Source organism: Halichoerus grypus, chromosome 5 (genome assembly GCF_964656455.1).
Source record: "Halichoerus grypus chromosome 5, mHalGry1.hap1.1, whole genome shotgun sequence".
In the NCBI taxonomy this organism is placed as follows: Eukaryota; Metazoa; Chordata; class Mammalia; order Carnivora; family Phocidae; genus Halichoerus; species Halichoerus grypus.
In genome coordinates this window covers 179,863,973-179,882,906 of record NC_135716.1, presented here as the reverse complement: position 1 = coordinate 179,882,906, position 18,934 = coordinate 179,863,973, and the positions used below count along the sequence as shown (strand labels likewise).

Here is an 18,934-nt window from a genome sequence, read left to right as displayed (position 1 = left end):
TTAACATTAAAATAATAATAAGAAAATCAAAATGGTTCCTCGCTTAAAAGGTGAGGGCATATTATGTAAACGAGAAATAGCCCATATTCATACAGTCTCTTTCGTATTTTTTTTTTTATAAGAAAATAAGATATTATCTCATAAGAAAAGGGTAGGCATTTAAAACAGTGTTTGGTAGGGGGAATTGTTACTTGAGGCAACCCTTTTGAATACTCCATGATCAATCAAAACCCAACTGCAATACAAACTGACCGGTAGTTCTAATACATGCAATCATTTCGTGTAATTTTATACTTAGCTTAAAATCTAACAACTCAACTACTATGAAGTAAGAATGTGGAAGCCTCTCCAAAAAGCCCCGTTCAGTGTCCTCCTAATAGATCTGCAAACCGTTTCAGACTCTTATCTCCAAAATGCTGTAATTGTGTGTGCAGGAGGTGAGTCTTGGATCTTTTTATTTCTAGCGACTACCAAAGTGCCTGGCAAATAGTAGGTACTCAACAAATGGTGCTGAACTGAACCATTAATTAATTAATTTCCAAGTTTCTTCCCATTCATTTATTAAAGACTTAGCGAGTCCCTGCCTGTGCCCAAGGCCCCTTGGGGATGGGCAGAGATTTAACTCAATGAGAATAAGACACATCTAAAAATGCAAAAAGGACGGACTTAGGATCTTCCTGGCCAGCGGAGACCTAATGGCAATAATGCGAGGTGACCCAGACATGGGTGTTCGCTCTCCTCCCTGCGTGCCCGCCATCGACCGGCTCCGTTCCGGCTACTTTGGTCTGGGCGGGTGAGCGAGAGCGAGGGCGCTTGGGAGACGCCTCGCCCAGCGGCGATAGATTAGTTAGGCCTCAGAAAGATGGCGTCCTCGGAGCAGGCAGAGCAGCCGAGCCAGGTAAGGGGAGTGGGACTGCTCCGCCGTAGTGGCGGGGACCCTGGCTGGAGGGGGCGCTCGGCGTGCGGCTGGAAGCCGGGCGGGGTCCCTGAGCCTCCGCAGCTGGTGGTCCCGACCTCTTGCCCCCTCCTGGGCCCCGCCCCTCCTCAGGTCCTCGCCGCCCGGCCCCTCCCCCGGTGACCCCTCTTAGACCACATTGCCGAGCCGGGGCTCCGGGGCGCCCGCGGGCCCCCACTTCCAGCCTGAGGGCCCCTCGGGCCCCACTTGCGCTTGGCCGGGACGGTGGCAGGACCCTTGAGAAGCCTTCAGCCTTGAGCTGTAAGGGCCCCTGCTTGAGGAGAGAGGGGTGAGAGGCTCGATCGTTCTCAGTTGTCCCCTCCCAGGAGGGCCCTGAATCCATCAGGGTTCCCACTCTCCCACAGCCTCAGCCTCGCTGAAGTGGCCCCACTGCCAGCCTCTTCGTCACCTTTGCGCTTTCTCTGCCAAATTGGAGGGTCGGAAATGTACTCGGATCCTCTCAGTGCGTTGGTAGGAAGGGGTCTCACTTGTAAACAACACGCCACCAGGCTTTTGGTTGAGGATCCGTCCTTGCTTCCCAGAGTTTGGTTTTCTCGGCCAGAGGACTCCGCTCTAGCTTTTCAGCCAAATCCCATTCCATTAAGGGGACCTTGAGGACCAGTGGTCTTGCCTGTATGTCTGCTGTCAGGAAGCAGTGGATGATAAGGCCTATGAAAGGATTTGAAATTCAAAGGAGGGGTGGGCTGGGGTGAGGTGGATGGGGTAAGCGGTACCTTGCATTTACTGAGGGTGTGCTGTCATGCTGGGGGCAAATTAACGTTAACTATCTCCTTTAGTGCTCATTACGACCTTTATGAAAATCAGGCTATTAACTGCCATTTCACAGAAGTGGATGCTAAAGGTAACATGCCCTAAATCATGTATCTGATTGGGTCTGGATTTAAACCATGCTTAAATTTAGTTAGGATTAGAGAGAGGAAGAAGAAAATGGTTCCAGTCTGGACTTCATCATTCACCTCTCACCTCCTTGAAACACCTGTAGACTTCACAGCCTACTGGTATTTCACTTCCTTCCTTGGCAGAAGAACACTACCTCAAGTTTCTTACTGTTTTATTCTTCATGATAAATCTATTACAGGAATAGCACTTAGAGGAGCTGTGTGTTCCCCACACCAGCTTCTGTTAGCAGAGTGAGTGATTCAGAAAGATATCTGGATTGTAAAATAGGGGAAATAACAAGGACTGATTCTGGCCTTCTCACTATCAGAAATTCTGGACTGTGGAAGTGTCTCAGAGGACGGGCCCTCCTTTCTTGCCTTACCCCACTTAGCTTGCGGAAATGCTGAGGTTCCTCAGAATCTGGACTTTTCTGAACTGTTATATGTTAGGAATGCCCACAGCCTGGGATTAAAGGTGCCTTCCGTCCCTGATTCTTCTAGGACTTTTAATTTGTCAGTGCTGTGAAGGTTACTAAAAAGCTTGCCACTTGGAGCCATTGTAGTGCCCAAGGATTCCTTTGGTTCTGGAAATTGTCCTCTCTGTACATGTGGAAGGGATCTAAGGTCCTTTGAGGGGGTTTGGCCAGCACTTGTTTGGTTTTCAGCTCTGCTTCTCTTTTGCCCTCCTTTCCAAAGCTGGTAGAGTTGGGATTGCATCAGAATACGCTGGCAGTCTTGGGAAAATTTGAGCTCTTCATGCCAAATTCTGTCACTGTCTAACAATAAGCTGCAAATGCACACTTATTAAGTGAACCAACTCTCTTCAGCAGTTGCTTGTCATTTTATTTTCAAATCCTGATCTACTTGGCTTCCCATTTCTCCAGTCAAAGCAGAGTGGAATTGAAAGAACTATTTGGATAATTCCCCGCAAACCTGGTCTGTAAGAATGAACACATTTTTCCTTTGGGGCTGAGTCAGTATTTGTTTCATAGAAGGTCTGTTGGTTGGCCTTGTGGCCTCAGTCTCTCATTTTGAAAGATACAGGGTGATAGCCAACCCTTTCTTCCTTTGAGAGGCAATGTAGAACAGTGGTATGGGCTCCAAAGCCATCCCTATTGGCTTAGAATCCTAGCCCCACTACTTAAAGCCGTGTGATCTTGGACAAGGTACTTGACTTCTTTGGCTTTAGTTTCTCCATCTGCACAATAGGAATAATACTAGTGCCTATCTCGTAGGATTTCTCTGAGGATAAGTAAATTAACTTATTTTACTTTATTTATTTTAAAGATTTATTCATTTGAAAGAGAGAGAGTGCATGCGTGTGGGCAAGCAGGGGAGGGGCAGAGGGAGAGGGAGAAAGAGTCTCAAGCAGACTCCCTGCTGAGTGTGGAGCCTGATGGGGGCTTGATTCCACGACCCTGAGATCATGACCTGAGCCGAAACCAAGAGTGGAACACTTAACCAACTGAACCACCTAGGCACTCCTAAATTAATTTTATTTATTTATTTATTTTTATTTATTCATTCGAGACACAGAGATACAGCGAGAGAGAGAGAACATGAGCAGGGGGAGAAGCAGAGGCAGGGGGAGAAGCAGGCCCCCCACTGAGCAGGCAGCCCGATACGGGGCTCAGTCCCAGGACCCTGGGATCATGACCTGAGCCGAAGGCAGACGCTTAACCGTCTGAGCCACCCAGGCGCCCCTAAATTAACTTAATTTTAGAACAGTGCCTGACATAGTGTGTTATCTGTTATTATTGCATTCATTAAATTCTGGATTTTCACTCACAAATGAGAAATCTTTCTTCAGGCCTTATTATAATGTTTTTTTTGGGGGTATGATTTTTCACATATTGACTACCAGCCCACTAAAGTTGTTCTTTTATTTGTTCTCGAGTAATTTCCTTCCAATTTAAAGGAAAACCCTGAATGCTGGTGTTTATCTTAGCTGTCCTTTGTGACTTTTAGATATCAGTGACATACTTGCTTTATTCATTATGGTGGTCTTTTTAGTCTTTCTTCAGGATGGTCTGTTGGAGTTAGAAATCACATTTATTGCTTCCTATCCTTGTTCTGTTTTCCCCATGTTACTCTAGTTTGCATGGTTGATCTCTTATGAGAGGCCCTTGTAGTCTGTACGTGGTATGGCTTATAGGAATGGGAGCTATTATTCCTATTTCTGTACTTCTCCACCATTTATCTTCAATGAAGAGCAGAAGTGTGGTTCAGTCTGATTGTTTAGTGGTTATTCAATATTGACTATATTACAGAACATAGATTTTAAATCTGTTGAGATTCCCTGGATGTAGTACATTTGGGATTGAGAAAACACAGAAGCAGGGAAGGGAAAAGAACACAGTGAAGACAGTAAGCAGTAGAAGAGTATGGCCTTGTATCCTGATAGACTTTGAACTCCAGCACTCACTTGCTATTGGACTTGTCACTCCACCTCTCTGACCCTGTTTTCCCTTTGTAAAATAATAATTACCCAAGGGTTGTTCTGAGGGTTGACTGAAATTGTGGACGTAAAGAGCATCTGCTGCACAGTTAGTGTTCAATGAGTGTTCGTTTCCTTCTCCAAGAATCTGTGGGCAGTTTTGGAAGTCTGCTGAACTCTTGAATAACAGTAGTTCAAACGAGATACTTCCCCCCTCAACTTTTTTCTATTTTGAAAAATTTCCAACCTCTAGAAATGTTGAAAAAATAATACAGAGAACTCTTGTAAAACTCTTATAAAAACTTCAAGATACACTGTTTACATTTTGCTGAATTTGCTTTATTTCTGTCTCTTTACATGTATTTTTTTAAAGATTTGAGAGTGAGTTACAGACATCACGGTATTTCATCCTAGGACAGCTAAGATAAACACCAGCATTCAGGGTTTTCCTTTAAGAGTGTCATAAGAGTGAGGTTATTCTCTTATATAACCATAATACCATTATCATACAAGAAATTCAGTATTGATAAAATACTATTTATTTATTTATTTATTTTTATTTTTTTTAATTTTTTTTAAAGATTTTATTTATTTATTTGACAGAGAGAGAGATAGCGAGAGCAGGAACACAAACAGAGGGAGTGGAAGAGGGAGAAGCAGGCTTCCCGCCGAGCAGGGAGCCTGATGTGGGGCTCGATCCCAGGACCCTGGGATCATGACCTGAGCCGAAGGCAGACGCTTAACGACTGAGCCACCCAGGCGCCCCGATAAAATACTATTTAATAATACAGTCCACATTCATATTCTCCCAATTAAGAAAAATCCAAATCCATTCAAGAAATAGGGATTGCATTGATTTTTGTCTTTAGTATGCTTTAATCTAGAATGATCCCCTAGTCTTTAAATTTTTTCTTTTTCTTTTCTTTTTTTTAACTGAAGTTTAACATATACCCAGAAAGCACACAAATTATGTGTCCAGCCTGGTGAATTTTCAGAGTGAACATACTTGTGTAACCAGTACTTATATTAAGAAATCAAACATTACCAGGACCTCAGAAGCCCCCCTGGTGTCCCTCCTGTCATTGTCCAACCCCCTAAAGGTTGCCCCTATCCTAACTTAAAATCCATAGATTAATGTAATAGCTTATGGAGTGACAAAGTCCTTATGGCCAAAAACTTTACTGTGGAATTCTAATAGGTGTGTTGTGGTCAGTTTAATGAGTTTTGACAAATGTACATACCTGTGTAACCACCACCACAACCAAGATCAAAACAATTTCAGTTTTCCTAAGTGTTCCCTTATGCCTATCCCAGTAAACCCTAGCCTTTGGCCTCAGGAAATCTGAACTGCTTTCTGTTGCTATTGATTATATTTGTCTTCTCTAGAATTAAATATGAATGAATTCATAACGTATGTATTCTTTTGTGTCTCACTTCTTTTGCTCAGAGTAATGTTTGTGAAACTTATATTGTTGTATCAGTAATTCATTGCTTTCTATTAGTGTGTAATATTCTCTTGTATAGATATACCACAATTTGTTGATCTGTTCACCAGTTTATGGACATTTGGATTCTGTTAATTATATATTGCTGCATAACAGTATTACAAAACATTTACACAAATTACCAAAAGAGCACACATTTTTTGTTTCCGTTTCTGTGAGTAAGGACACAGTTTAGCTGAGTCTGACAAGGCAAGAAATCAAGGTGTCTGCTGGGGCTGTGATCTCATCTGGGTCTTGAGTGGGGAAGGATCTCCTTCCTAGCTCATGTGGCTGTTGGCAGCATTTAGTTCCTTATGGCCTGCAGAATGAGTACCTCAGTTTGTTATTGGCAGTCAGCCAGAGGCTACCCTCATTTTTTTTTTTGCCACAGAGGTCTTCCTAACATGGTCACTTGGCTTCCTCAAAGCTAGTAAGGAAGAGAGTCTTTTAGCAAAATGGACATTAGTCTTACATAGTGTAACCACATACATGTAATTACATTCATCCTGTCATCTTTACCATGTCCTGTTGGGTCAGAAGCAAGTCACACTCAATGGGACCACACAGGGGCATGAATACTAGGAGGTGGGGATCCTGGGAGTCACCTTAGAGTCTGTTACCCCACATGATTGGTGCTAGTTTGGGGCTACTATAAATACTCATGTATTGTGAAGAGATATGTTTTCATTTTTTTTTGGTAAATACTTATGAGTGGAATTGCTGGGTCATATGGTAAGTATATGTTTAGTCTTTTTTTTTTTTTTTTATAGATTTTATTTATTTATTTGACAGAGACACAGTGAGAGAGGGAACACAAGCAGGGGGAGTGGGAGAGGGAGAAGCAGGCTTCCCGCGGAGCAGGGAGCCTGATGCGGGGCTCGAGCCCAGGACCCCGGGATCATGACCTGAGCTGAAGGCAGACGCTTAACGACTGAGCCACCCAGGCGCCCCAGTATATGTTTAGTCTTATAAACAAAGTGTTTTTGCAAAGTTGTACTATTTTTTATTCTCACCAGCAGTATATGAACATTCCACTTGTCCTACATCCACACCCACACTTGGCATTGTGTCTTTTTAATTTTAGCCATTCTACTGAGTGTGTAGTGGTATTTCCTTGTGGTTTTAATTTGCATTTTTGTGATGACTAATAACATTAGGATCTTTTCATGTGCTTATTGGTAGAGGCTGATATTCATTTTTTCCCCCCATATGGATATGACTTATTCCAGCATCATTTGTTGAACAGGTTACCCTTTCTCCATTGAAGTGCCACCTTTGTCAAAAATTAAAAAATTGGGGGTGCTTGGGTGGCTCAGTTGGTTAGGTGTCTGCCTTCGGCTCATGTTGTGATCCTGGAGTTCTGGGATCGAGCCCCACATCGGGCTCCCTGCTCAGCAGGGGGTCTGCTTCTCCCTCTGTCCCTCACCCTACTCGTGCTGTCTCTCCCTCAAATAAATAAATAAATCTTTAAAAAAAATTAAAAAAATTGTATATACATAGGTCAGTTTCTGAGCTCTATTTTGTTTCATTTATCTCTCTGTCTATCCTAATGCAAATGAAATACTGTCTTTTTTTTTTTTTAAAGATTTTATTCATTTATTTGACAGAGAGAGACACAGCGAGAGAGGGAACACAAGCAGGGGGAGTGGGAGAGGGAGAAGCAGGCTTCCTGCTGAGCAGAGAGCCCGATGTGGGGCTCGATCCCAGAACCCTGGGATCGTGACTGGAGCTGAAGGCAGACGCTTAACGACTGAGCCACCCAGGCGCCCCATGAAATACTGTCTTGATTGCTGTAGATTTATAGTAAATCTTAAAATCAGGTAGTGTAATGTCTTTTGACTTTATTGTTTTTCAGAATTGTTTTAGCTATGGTCCATTGCATTTCCATACAAATTTTATTTTATTTTATTTTTTATTTTTTAAAGATTTTATTTATTTATTTGACAGAGAGAGACACAACGAGAGAGGGAACACAAGCAAGGGGAAGTGGGAGAGGGAGAAGCAGGCTTCCCGCTGAGCAGTGAGCCCAATGCGGGGCTCGATCCCAGCACCCTGGGATCATGACCTGAGCCGAAGGCAGACGCTTAATGACTGAGCCACCCAGGTGCCCCCTCCATACAAATTTTAGAATCAGTTTATCAATTCTTACAAAAAAGCTTGGTGGGATTTTTATTGGGATTGTGTGGAATCTATAGATCAATTTGGGGGAGAATTGACATTTTGGCAATATTGATCTTCTAATTTATTAACATGATATGTGTCTCATTTAGGTTGTCTTTTATTTTTCTCAGTAGTGTTTTGTAGCTTTAAGTTTGTAGGTCATGTACACATTTTGTTAAATTTCTCTCTAAATATTTCATATTTTGGCATGCTGTTTATGGATGTCATGTTAAAATTTCATTTTTAATTGTTGAATGCTAGTATATAGAAATAAAGTAAAATTGTGTCATTGTTTACAATAGTCATACTATGGAAACAGCCCAAATGTCCACTGATAGATGAATGAATGAAGAAGATGTGAAATATATATATATATATATATATGTGTGTGTGTGTGTATCTCATATATGAATATAATGGAATATTATTCAGCCATAAAAAAGAAAGAAATCTTGCCATTTGCATCAACATAAGTAGAGCTAGAGAGTATAATGCTAAGTGAAATAAGTTGGAGAAAGACAAATACCATATGAAATACCATATGATTTCACTCATATGTGGAATTTAAGAAACAAATGAGCAAAGGAAAAAAAATAAGAGAGACAAACCAAGAAACACTCTTAACTATAGAGAACAGACTGAAGGTTGCCAGAGGGGAGGTGGGTGGGGGGATAGGTGAAATAGGTGATGGGGATTAAAGAGTGCACTTATCATGATAAAAAAATAAATAAAATTGAGTTTGTATGTTGGCCTCCTATCTATAACCGTGTTACACTCACTTATAATTCTAATAGCTTTTTTTGTAGATTGTGTGATTTCTTTGTAGATGATCCTGTCATCTGCAAATGAAGATAGCTTTACTTACTGCTTTCCAATTTATATGCTCTCTAGGACTTCTCATACAATGTTAAGAGGAATATTGAGAATAGACATTCTTGCCTTATTCTTGATCTTAGGAGAAAATTCAGTCTTCACGTTTATTTATTTTTTTTCAAGATTTTATTTATTTATTAGAGTGCACAAGCAGGCGGGAGGGGCAGAGGGAGAAACAGACTCCCCGCTGAGCAAGGAGCCCCATGCGGGACTCCTGGGATCATGACCCGAGCCAAAGGCAGATGCCTAACCGACTGAGCCATCCAGGCGCCCCTCAGTCTTAAGTTTTTTTGAAGGTGCCCTTTATCAAATGGAGGAGATTTAATTTTTTTTTCAACTTTTTAATTTTTTGAGTGTTTTTGAAAAAATTATGTTGTCAAGTGCTCTTTTTGCTATCTGTTGATCCTGTTGTTTTCTTTATTAATATGATGATTCATGTTGATTGATTTTTAAATGTTAAACCAACTTTGTTGGATAAATTCCACTTGGTTATGAAGTATTATCCATTTTATATATTGCTGGATTTGGTTTGTTAGTATTTTGTTAAGGGTTTCTTCATTTATGTTTAAGAGAGGTATTGATTTGTAGGTTTCTTTTGTGTGTGTCTGTGAAATCTTTGTCTAGTTTTGGTATTAAGGTAATGTTCTCATAGAATGAGTTGGGAAATTTTACTGTTTTTTTCTTTTTTCTGAAATAGTTTGTATAAGGTTGGCATTACTTTTTCCTTAAATGTTTACTAGAATTTACCAGTGAAGCCACCTGGGCCTAGAATTTTCTTTTTTAAGTTTCATTACATACTTAATTTCTTTTTAATTAATTAATTAATTTTAAAAGATTTTATTTATTTTGAGAGAGAGAGAGAGCACATGTGCAGGGGGAGGGCAGAGGGAGAGGGAGAGAGAATCTCAAGCAGACTCTTTAAAAAATAAAAATAAATAAATAAATAAACTAGAAATTGATAATAGAAAAGAAATCTGGAAAAATCCCAAATGTTTGGAAATTAAACAACAGATTTCTAAATTATGGGTGGAAGAAGAAATCATAGGGGAAGTAAAATATTCTGAGCTGAACAAAAATGAAAACAATATAATTTAAATTTGTGGAATGCAACCAAAGCAGTGCTGGGAAGGAAGTAACATTTTGAGTACCATACTAACTTTAGAAAATATGCTAGAGAAATAAAGAGCAAATGAAACCCCAAATAGGAGGAAAGAAATAAATGAAAAATTCTACACGTTACAAAAAACATGGAATGCTTCATAAATTTGCATGTCATCTTTGCGCAGGGACCATGCTAATCTTCTCTGTGTTGTTCCGATTTTAGTATATGTGCTGCTGAAGCAAGCACGTATTTTATTTTGTATTTCTTTTTGAAATATATTTTCACTGGATATAGAATTCTAGGTTGACAGGTTTTCCCCTCACAGGCATTTTAAAGATACAGTGCTATTATATTTTTTATTTGGCTTGCATATCTTCTGATCAGAAGTCTGAAGTCATTCTTAGTCTTGATTAATATTTGTAGGTAATGGTTCTCTTTTTTTCTGGCTGCTTGTAAGATTTCCCCCTTTTCATGGGTTTTTAGCAATTTGATTGTGTAGTGCCTTAGAATGCTTTTGTGTTTGCTTTGCTTTGGGTTTGTGAGCTTCTTGGATTTGGGAGTTTGTAGTTTTCATTGAACTTGGAAAATTTTCAGCTATTATTTCTTCAAATATTTTTCGTTCTTTTTCTTTTTTTCTTTGTCCTTCATTTTGGTCAGTATCTGTTGCTGTATCTTCAAGTGCACTTACCTTTTCTTCTGCAGTATCTAATCTACTATCACTCCCATTTGGTGAAATTTTTGTTTCAGATATTATATTTTCATCTCTAGAAGTTCTACTTTCTTTTTGTGCAATATATTTCTCTCCTTACTATGATTCTGTTTTCCTTTGAATTTTCTTTTTATTGAGGCATAATTGACATATGTTATATTAGTTTCAGGTGTGGAACATAATGATTCAGTGTATGTATTTTTAAAATTGCATTAAGTTCTTGAATAAGGTTATAACACCTGTCTTTTTTTTCTTTTTTAAGATTTTTATTTAACAGAGAGAGACAGCGAGAGAGGGAACACAAGTAAGGGGAGTGGGAGAGGGAGAAGCAGGCTTCCCGCTGAGTAGGGAGCCCGATGCGGGGCTCGATCCCAGGACCCTGGGATCATAACCCAAGCCGAAGGCAGACACCTAACAACTGAGCCACCCAGGTGCCCCTGTAACACCTGTCTTAATGTTGTTTTGTCTGTGAATGATTTCTTCTAATTTTTCTTATTATTATGGATCACACTTCCCTGCTTCTTGACATCTTTGAGATTATTGATTGGGTGCTGGATGCTGTGAATTTTACATTGTCGAGGGTCTGGATTTTGTGATCTGACTTTGAAGAGTGTTGAGATTTGTTCTGGTGGGTAGTTAAGTTACTTTTGGTTCATTTTGATTCCATCAAGTCCCGTTTTTAAGCTTTGTTAGGGTGGATCTAGGGTGGCCTTTACCCTAGGAATAACCTGCCCTTCCCCTACCAGGATGTGGCCCTTCCAGTCTGTATGGAGTGCTCTGACTGAGCAGTGAGGACACCCCACTCTGGGAGGCATTCACCACACGGCTTCTTCATTGCTGTTTCTCAGCCTTGTGGAGTTTCACTCTGTGTGTGCACACATTTTACTGTGCAGCAAAGACGTAAGGCAACCTCTGTGCAGATTTCTGGAGCTTTCTTTTGGCGTAGCCCTCTCCTGTCTGGAACTCTGTCTGCAACTTTCAGCTGCCTTACTCTCCCTGAACCCTAATCTCTGTTTCCTCAACTCAGCAAGAGACCGCCATGCTCTGTTGGGATTCCCCTGCCCCCCTTCTTAGTCTGAAACATGCCTCTTGGCAGAAAACCAGAGTGACCTTAGGGCTCATATCATTTGTTTCTGTTCTGTCAGGAATTACTACTGTCCAGTGTCTACAAACAGTGGTGTCATGTGTTTTGTTTAGTTTTCTAATTGTTCACAGTGGGAGGTTAAATCTGGTCCCAATTACTCCATCACAGACAGAGCAGAAGTCTATTGGTTGATTTTGAGCAGAGGGGCGATAGGATAGAACTTCTATCATCTCATCTCACCCTGAACGTGAGGTGGTGGTATTTTTCCCATTATTCCCACGGGTGGGGAGACTGAGGTTCAAGGAGGTTGAGCAGTGTACCCGCGGTCACTCAGTTACTGGTGCCAAAGTTCATGCGCTTGCCTCTGGGCCAGTGCCTCTCAAAAAATAATTGTTGAATTGAACCTTATTCTTCTCTGCAAAGAACTATAGGCCAGACCGGTGTAGGACACACTCAGAGGTACACAGCCCTGTGGCAGGTGTGGGACGGGATGTTCAGCCAGGTGCTCTGACCTGAGCTGCGTGTGCCGTTGGTCTTTGCTGTGCCTCAAGGTCAGCACTTGGGCACACCTTCTGGCTGGGGGAGGTCAGCGCCTGGGCAGCGGGAGTGAGAGCACCTTTGTGCCTATCAAACTGGGAGCATTTCTCTCTGCTACTGTGGTCTTTTTTTGTCTGTTTGGTTTTTATTTTTTATTTTATTTCGTTTTATTTATTTTTTTTAAAGATTTTATTTATTTGACAGAGAGAGACACAGCGAGAGGGAACACAAGCAGGGGGAGTGGGAGAGGGAGAAGCAGGCTTCCCACTGAGCAGGGAGCCCGATGCGGGGCTCCATCCCAGGACCCTGGGATCATGACCTGAGCCGAAGGCAGACGCTTAACGACTGAGCCACCCAGGCGCCCAAGTTATTATTATTTTTAAAGTCAAAACCGCCCTGTCAAAATTTCCAGGATCAAGGTGGAATTTAATTTGTAGAGATTTGTCTCAAGCCAGAAAATAGATTTGACCACTTAAAAGGGGTTGATGCAGGGGCAGGTGTTTGAGAAGTGTTGGGCTTTCATAAAAGCTGGGCTGGTGAGCTGGACGGACCCGCACATGCTGGGGGACTGAGCTTCTGACAAGCAGTTGGCTGCTCAGACCTTTGCCCTTCTTTGAAGCGACACCTAATGCTGTATGTTAATGTTGGGAATCTGTGCTTCCCCTCAGCATGAGGAAGCAGAATGGTCAGCATTCTCCAAGGGGTCCTGTTGGTGTTTGGAAGGAACAGTTTTTCACTGCATGCAGTGCTGGACATAGAGCCTCCCAGGCCTCTGCCTTCTAAATGCCAGTGAGATCCCTTGGTCATTGTGACCACAGGAAACCCCCCCGACAGTTTCAGATGCCCCTCTGGGGGGTGTTGTAGGGGGTTGATTCTGCTCTGGGGTTGAGAACCATTGGATCACAACACTGCACTGGGGAGTAGGCCAGGTTTGTGTTTAAGTTGTAGATGAAATGTCCCAAGATGGACACATCCTGCTATGGTCCTCTGCTTGCTTCCTTTACGCGTTTGTGTATGAAGTGATTGCTTTGTTTTAATTTTTTTTTAGTTAAAAAAAGCTTAAGATCATATTTATTTAGTACCAGTGCTATTTTAAGTGCCGAAGATCAGCCTTCAGTAAGATGGTAAAGTGCCTGCCTTTAGGGAGCTTAAAATCTAGTGGGGTAATAAACTAGTTATTTCAGATGGTATTATCAAGGAAATCAGTGTGGAGAGTAGTAAGGATGAAGGCTGTTTTAAGAACCCACTTTCTTTCTTTCTTTCTTTCTTTTTTTTTTTTAAGATTTTGTTTATTTATTTGACAGAGAGACACAGCGAGAGAGGGAACACAAGCAGGGGGAGTGGGAGAGGGAGAAGCAGGCTTCCTGCGGAGCAGGGAGCCCGATGCGGGGCTCGATCCCAGGACCCTGGGATCATGACCTGAGCTGAAGGCAGATGCTTAACGACTGAGCCACCCAGGCGCCCCAAGAAACCACTTTCTAAAGAACATTGAGATGAGAAATGGGGGATGGTCCATTTTAGACTGCAGATCTTCCAAAATGAGCTGGAGAATCATCTAGAATATAATCAGTGTTGGGCAATTACCAGATTGGTGAGAGGTCCTCTGTGAGCTCACTGATACAGTCTGACAGACTTCAATAGCACTGTGAGTTCAAACAGGGTGTGGGGAAATCTTGCTCCTCTTAGCAGCCCTGAGGCTGGGCGTGGAGTCCTGGCTTTGGTGTGCTGAGGAAGGCTCTGGAAGTCAAGACTTGAGGAGTTTGGAGAGTGTCGCTATTCAGATTCCTTGATGGAGGTATACACATGCGTATGGGTTCTTAAATGCTCTGAATGTCCCTGGAAGAATCTATAAGGAACCAGCATCAGTGGTGGGTCCCCCAAGGAAGAGGGGAGTGTTGGAATGAGAGAGCAGCTTTCTTTTTAAAAATTTTAATATTTTATTTTTTAAGCAGAGTTCACTTCTGTGGCTTACAGTTTAAAAAGGTACAAAAGGGTATATGATGAAAGAGACTTCCTTAGTACCATATACTGTTTTCCCTCGGGCAAATACTGGCTATTCAAGAGATGAACTAATCTTAAGGGAAGTTCCTTGGTGATAATGATTCATACTGATTAGTTGTATTTCAGGAAGAGAACTTTGGGTTAAGTCAGAATGAGGCTTCCTAAGTATTAAAGCTGTTTGAGTTAGTTTTGTTGAGTCAAATAATCCACATTATTATTTGAGGGGTAGCATTAAGAGTGTTGCTTAATGAAATGTGGTCTAAAACTCTATGATTTTAAGTAGAATGTTTCAAATCCCTTTAGTCCCAGTTACTGGCTGAGTCATCACAGGCACATTATTTAACCTCCTTTGCCTCAGTTTCTCATCAGCAATAATTTCAGACATTTATTGTAGAACTAAATGAAAAAGAGCTAGATAAATGTTAGCATTTTGTATTTGCCAAGTGGAGTGAAGGAAGCCCTCAGGAAGATAATGAACTTGAGTCTATAATCCATTCAGTTGAGTAAGAACCATTGTTTAATTCGTTGTTGCCTTTCATTCATTCAGCAGATATCTGTGGAAGGCCTGATCTGTGCCTGATACTGTCCTAAGCCCCAGGGATGCAGTAATAAGCACACAGGTTCTGCCCCTGTGGAGTTCATAATCTGGTGAGGGACACAGACCTCAGTCAGATAATTGCACAAGTAAAGTTGCAGTTCTGCTCAGTCCTTGAAAGAGAGATGGATGGTGTTAGTATATATTAGGGAGAGTTCACCCTGTTTTGGGTGTCAGAGAAGAAATGCTTCCCCAAAGAAGTGACATAGCTGAAATCTGAAGGACGAGTTAAACTGTCAGAGGTGTGAGCAGGGATAGCATGTGCAAAGGCCCGGGTGCCTGGTGGGCAGAGCCGGGCAGTGTGGCGTCACACACACCTGAATTACAGTCAGTGGATGCAAGGCCTTGTGGCCATGTTGAGAGAGTTTTCTGTATTAGAGCCGTTGTTGTAGTGGTTTACTGGAGTGGGCAGGGGTGAGATCTGATTACTACCATTTTGAAATGATAGTCTGTTTGCAGTTTGGAAAATGAATTAGAAGAAAGCCAGCATGGATGTGGGTGAACCGATGCGAAGGCTCTTGGCAGTGGTCCAGAGAGGAGTTTTTGGAAGCTTTGACCCAAGTGATGGCAGTAGAAGTGGAGAGAAGTGGATGGACTGATTACACGGATATTTAGGAAGGAATGTTGGCAGGACTTGATAATGTGTTAGCTCTGGTGAGTGGGAGAGAAAGAGTTGTCCAGAATGGTCCTTTGGACTCCGGCTTGTATATTTTGGTGGAAGGTTGTGCCATTCTTGCAGACAGGGAACAGTGGAGGAAGACATGTGTGGCCGCGGGAGGGGATTATGAATCTGCCGAGGAACTTGTTGAGTCCAGAGGAAGCTGGAAGGCAGCTGGATGGAGAACTCCGAGGGGGATCTGGGCTAGAGATCTAAATGCGGGAGGTTATCCCTGCTGCCCCTCACCGCTGCCTGCTGCCTGCTGGGAGCCTTAGGAGGGAGCGAGCAGGGCGGGGGAAGGGAGGCAGGGAACGCGAGCTCGAATTCCCTGAGACTTTCCACTTGGTTTCGTGCAGGCTGACCTTGTCCTGGGACTTTAGATGAGGAGATAGAGTCCTTCTCCCAGCAGAGTCCTTGTCACTGTGCTGTGTGCCATCCGTGCGGGGGCATCGGGGCATGAGGAGATCTTTGGGGACCCTCCGTGGACTGGACTCTTTCCTCTCCCACCTTCTTTGTCCCCCCTGCCCCCGGCCCTGGAGGCCTGGCACTTGCTATCTGAACAAACTGGGAGGAGTATGGAGGCTGGAGGCTGGTTCCAGAGACCCACAGATTAGCTGCACTTGTCTGGATATTATCTGTAGATAATTGGAAATTGGCTTGAACATCAGTAACAGTAAACTAATCATAACTCTCTCAAACTGCTTGTTCTATTCTTTTGGAGATTTGTGAGTTTCCTCCGAGTCTGTCTGTCTCTGTCTCTCCCTTTCTCTAAATTTGGCCAGATCATCAGCCAAGGGTTGAAGGCAAATGTGAGCTCCAGAGAGAGGAGAGGGTGACAGACTGGAGCCAGGCGAGTGGGCCACACGCTCCCTGCCTGCTGGTTGGTCTTTCGGCCTGTCACTGGCTTATTTACACAACAGATTCAAGCTTCCTTACTATTGGGGATTGGTGTCCTCAGTGACAGGTGATAAATGGGAACCAGTGTCCATAGTTTCTTTGCTTCCTGGCTCCAAGTAGATGCCTGGAGAAAATCCAGAGTGTGGGCACCTGGGGCCCCCTTGTGGCTGGATCTGGTTCTCCACTTCGGCTCTGCTTTTCCCCCGTCAGTTGGTGGGAAGATGGCAAAAGGGAAGTTTTGCTCTCACATGAAGCCTTTCCTCTGGACTTTGCTATTCCTGTGGATCTTGTGATGGTCTCCAGCCCTTGCTGCTCAGCTGCTGATCTCGGGCCCTCCTCAGCCAAACCTAGCCTTCTCCTTGATGTGCTATGGCAGTGAATCCAGAAGCAGTCTCTTCATGTTGATTGGCAAATTCACACTCCGTGGGCGGGCTACTTCTTACAGGCAGCCCACCGTGGAACACTCTACAGTCTGAGAAGCTGGTGAGAAATAGGAGGAATAGGTGTTGGTGTGTGTTGTTTGAGAATATAGTGTCTTTGGTTTTTTGATGTCCATTGGGTGGCACTGTGATCTTATTTTTGTTTCTGTTTTTCTTTGCAGCCAAGCTCTACTCCAGGAAGTGAAAATGTGGTGCCTCGAGAGCCTCTGGTAAGTACCCAAGATATAGAGTATCATTTTCTAATCATTAAAATACTGTGTGAGTGTGGAGAAATCCTAGGATCCTATAGTTTTGCATCATTAGTGTCTCTTCAGAAGTAGGTGCTGTGTGGAGACTAACTTAGTGACCTTTGACTTCTGACTTCTTTTCTGGCATGCAGGGTTAGTGGGCTCCCTCCTTAGTAAAGCCTGGTCTTTTCTGAAACAGAGAGCATCTACCTCAGGGCTTGATGCACCGCTTTGTTTGTTGCTGATCAGTAGTAATCAGTGGGATGCCTGAACCCTTTGGAGGTGGGGTTGGGACCAAGTTGCTACTTGATTGTCTGAAATAGCCATTTTGCCCTTCAGGGTGAGAGCGCTGTCAGGTGGCCTTTGAGGAACAGGTAAGGCAGGGAGTTCTGTTTTTGCCTGGTCAGTAATTTGTGATGCTCGTACCAACATTACCTGCTTCTAGTATTGACAGGGCAGCGGCCTCCTGAGTACTGAAGGTAACTTTCTTCACAAAGCGCTTTTGCTTTGGTGGTCTGAGCCCCAGTCCCTGCCAGCACCCCCCCCTTTTCATCCTAGCTTGCATTTCAGGGCCTACTGCAAATTCTGTTTGTTGAGTAGCAAGACCTGTTCCGTACTAACCAGATAAGTTTTATGGAGGGCCAGCTTTTAGAGCTTTGTCTTTGTTTGGATGGTGATAGCAAGCTCAGGGATGCACCGCCCAGTTTTGGTTTCCCAGGCTTGGTTTTCTTGCCTCTCCTCCGGTAGTAGTGGGAGGAGGTGATGTGAGGTCCTTAGCTGGCGTGAACAGGCCTGAATTCTAGCCTGTACTCAGGCTTTCCAAGGCAGAAGGTGAGTTGGATTTGGCTGAGGCTGAAAGACCAGGGTGATGCAAGCCCTGCTGGGGCTGTTCCAGGGAAGTGTGGTTGTACTCAGCATTGTTACCAAGTGTTACCAAGTCTAGCTCCCTTCCCACCACACCCCGCAGTGGCTTCGTTTCACTCTTGGTATTGCCCGGGTTTGTCCTGGAGGTCAGGGTGGTGGGAAAGCCAGAGGCTTCAGAAGGGCTTTGCTTTGCCAGGCCCTTAGCTAGGGAGCTGGAGGGTTCCCCTGGGGCCTGTCAGTGCCCTGCAGGCTGGAGTTGTGGTTGGTTTTGGACTGGAGTCCAAATTGAACGCTGTAGTCCTCTGCAGCCCTTTACCTCCTTGGTCTCCTTTTACATTTTTATCTACTGACTTTACTGCTGATCCCCGGCAGAGCTGACTGGTCCTTCTTTTGCAGCATGATTGGGTAAACTCTTGGGGGTTCTTTCTAGCAGCGAGCCCTAAGCAACGGCAGCCTTGCTGATTTCTGGGTATTTGGAGCCCTGCAGCCCCTTTGCTCTGCTAACATTTCTGGATACTGCTCTTTTCCTGCTGTACTCTGCATCTGCTTGTTGTTTGGTTGTATTTTCATTTCTTTCTTTTCTGGGAGGCCCCGAGCAGTCTTCAAACCCTAGTAGCCTGTGATTGTCCAGAGTTCAGACTCATTCTCTCCAGGCCAACTCTACAATTACCTTATATTTAATTAATATTTTTTCCCCCTCTTTACGTACTTGCTACATAATTGCTCAGAGGAAAGAAAACACATAGCAGCAATTTATATATATATAAAAAAAACAATAATTAAAAAAAAAAACCCGAAATAAACTCCCATCTCATTTGGGCTGATCCTATGAGTTGGGTAATTAGGGCCCTATTAAAAGGTAGACCCTTTCTCCTTCCCTTCTTTTTTTTTTTTTATTAATTTTTTTATATTAAACTCCCACAGTCTCTCAGTCATGCCCTTATTGCTTTTGGCCAACCATTCGCAGCAGCCTGATTAAATGAGGGCACCAGCCGAGTTGTATGGTCTTGTG

The 18,934-nt window shown here is 43.2% G+C and overlaps 1 protein-coding gene and 1 non-coding gene across 3 annotated transcripts in view; one reads left to right on the top strand and one right to left on the bottom strand.

Annotated features, from left to right (window-relative positions):
• The first annotated feature begins 774 nt into the window (after positions 1-774).
• The window catches only part of PEX14 (peroxisomal biogenesis factor 14), a 135,789-nt gene continuing 117,629 nt past the window's right edge, over positions 775-18,934 (top strand). For both annotated transcript variants that reach the window (XM_036123488.2, XM_036123486.2), the window contains exons 1-2: positions 775-898; positions 16,993-17,040. In XM_036123488.2, the coding sequence (XP_035979381.1) occupies positions 863-898; positions 16,993-17,040 (84 nt within the window). In that variant the 5' untranslated portion in view covers positions 775-862. The remainder of the gene's footprint in view (positions 899-16,992; positions 17,041-18,934) is intronic.
• LOC118555371 (U6 spliceosomal RNA) lies at positions 10,050-10,156 on the bottom strand. The gene has a single exon (XR_004926942.1). It is a non-coding gene; the product is annotated as a U6 spliceosomal RNA (small nuclear RNA).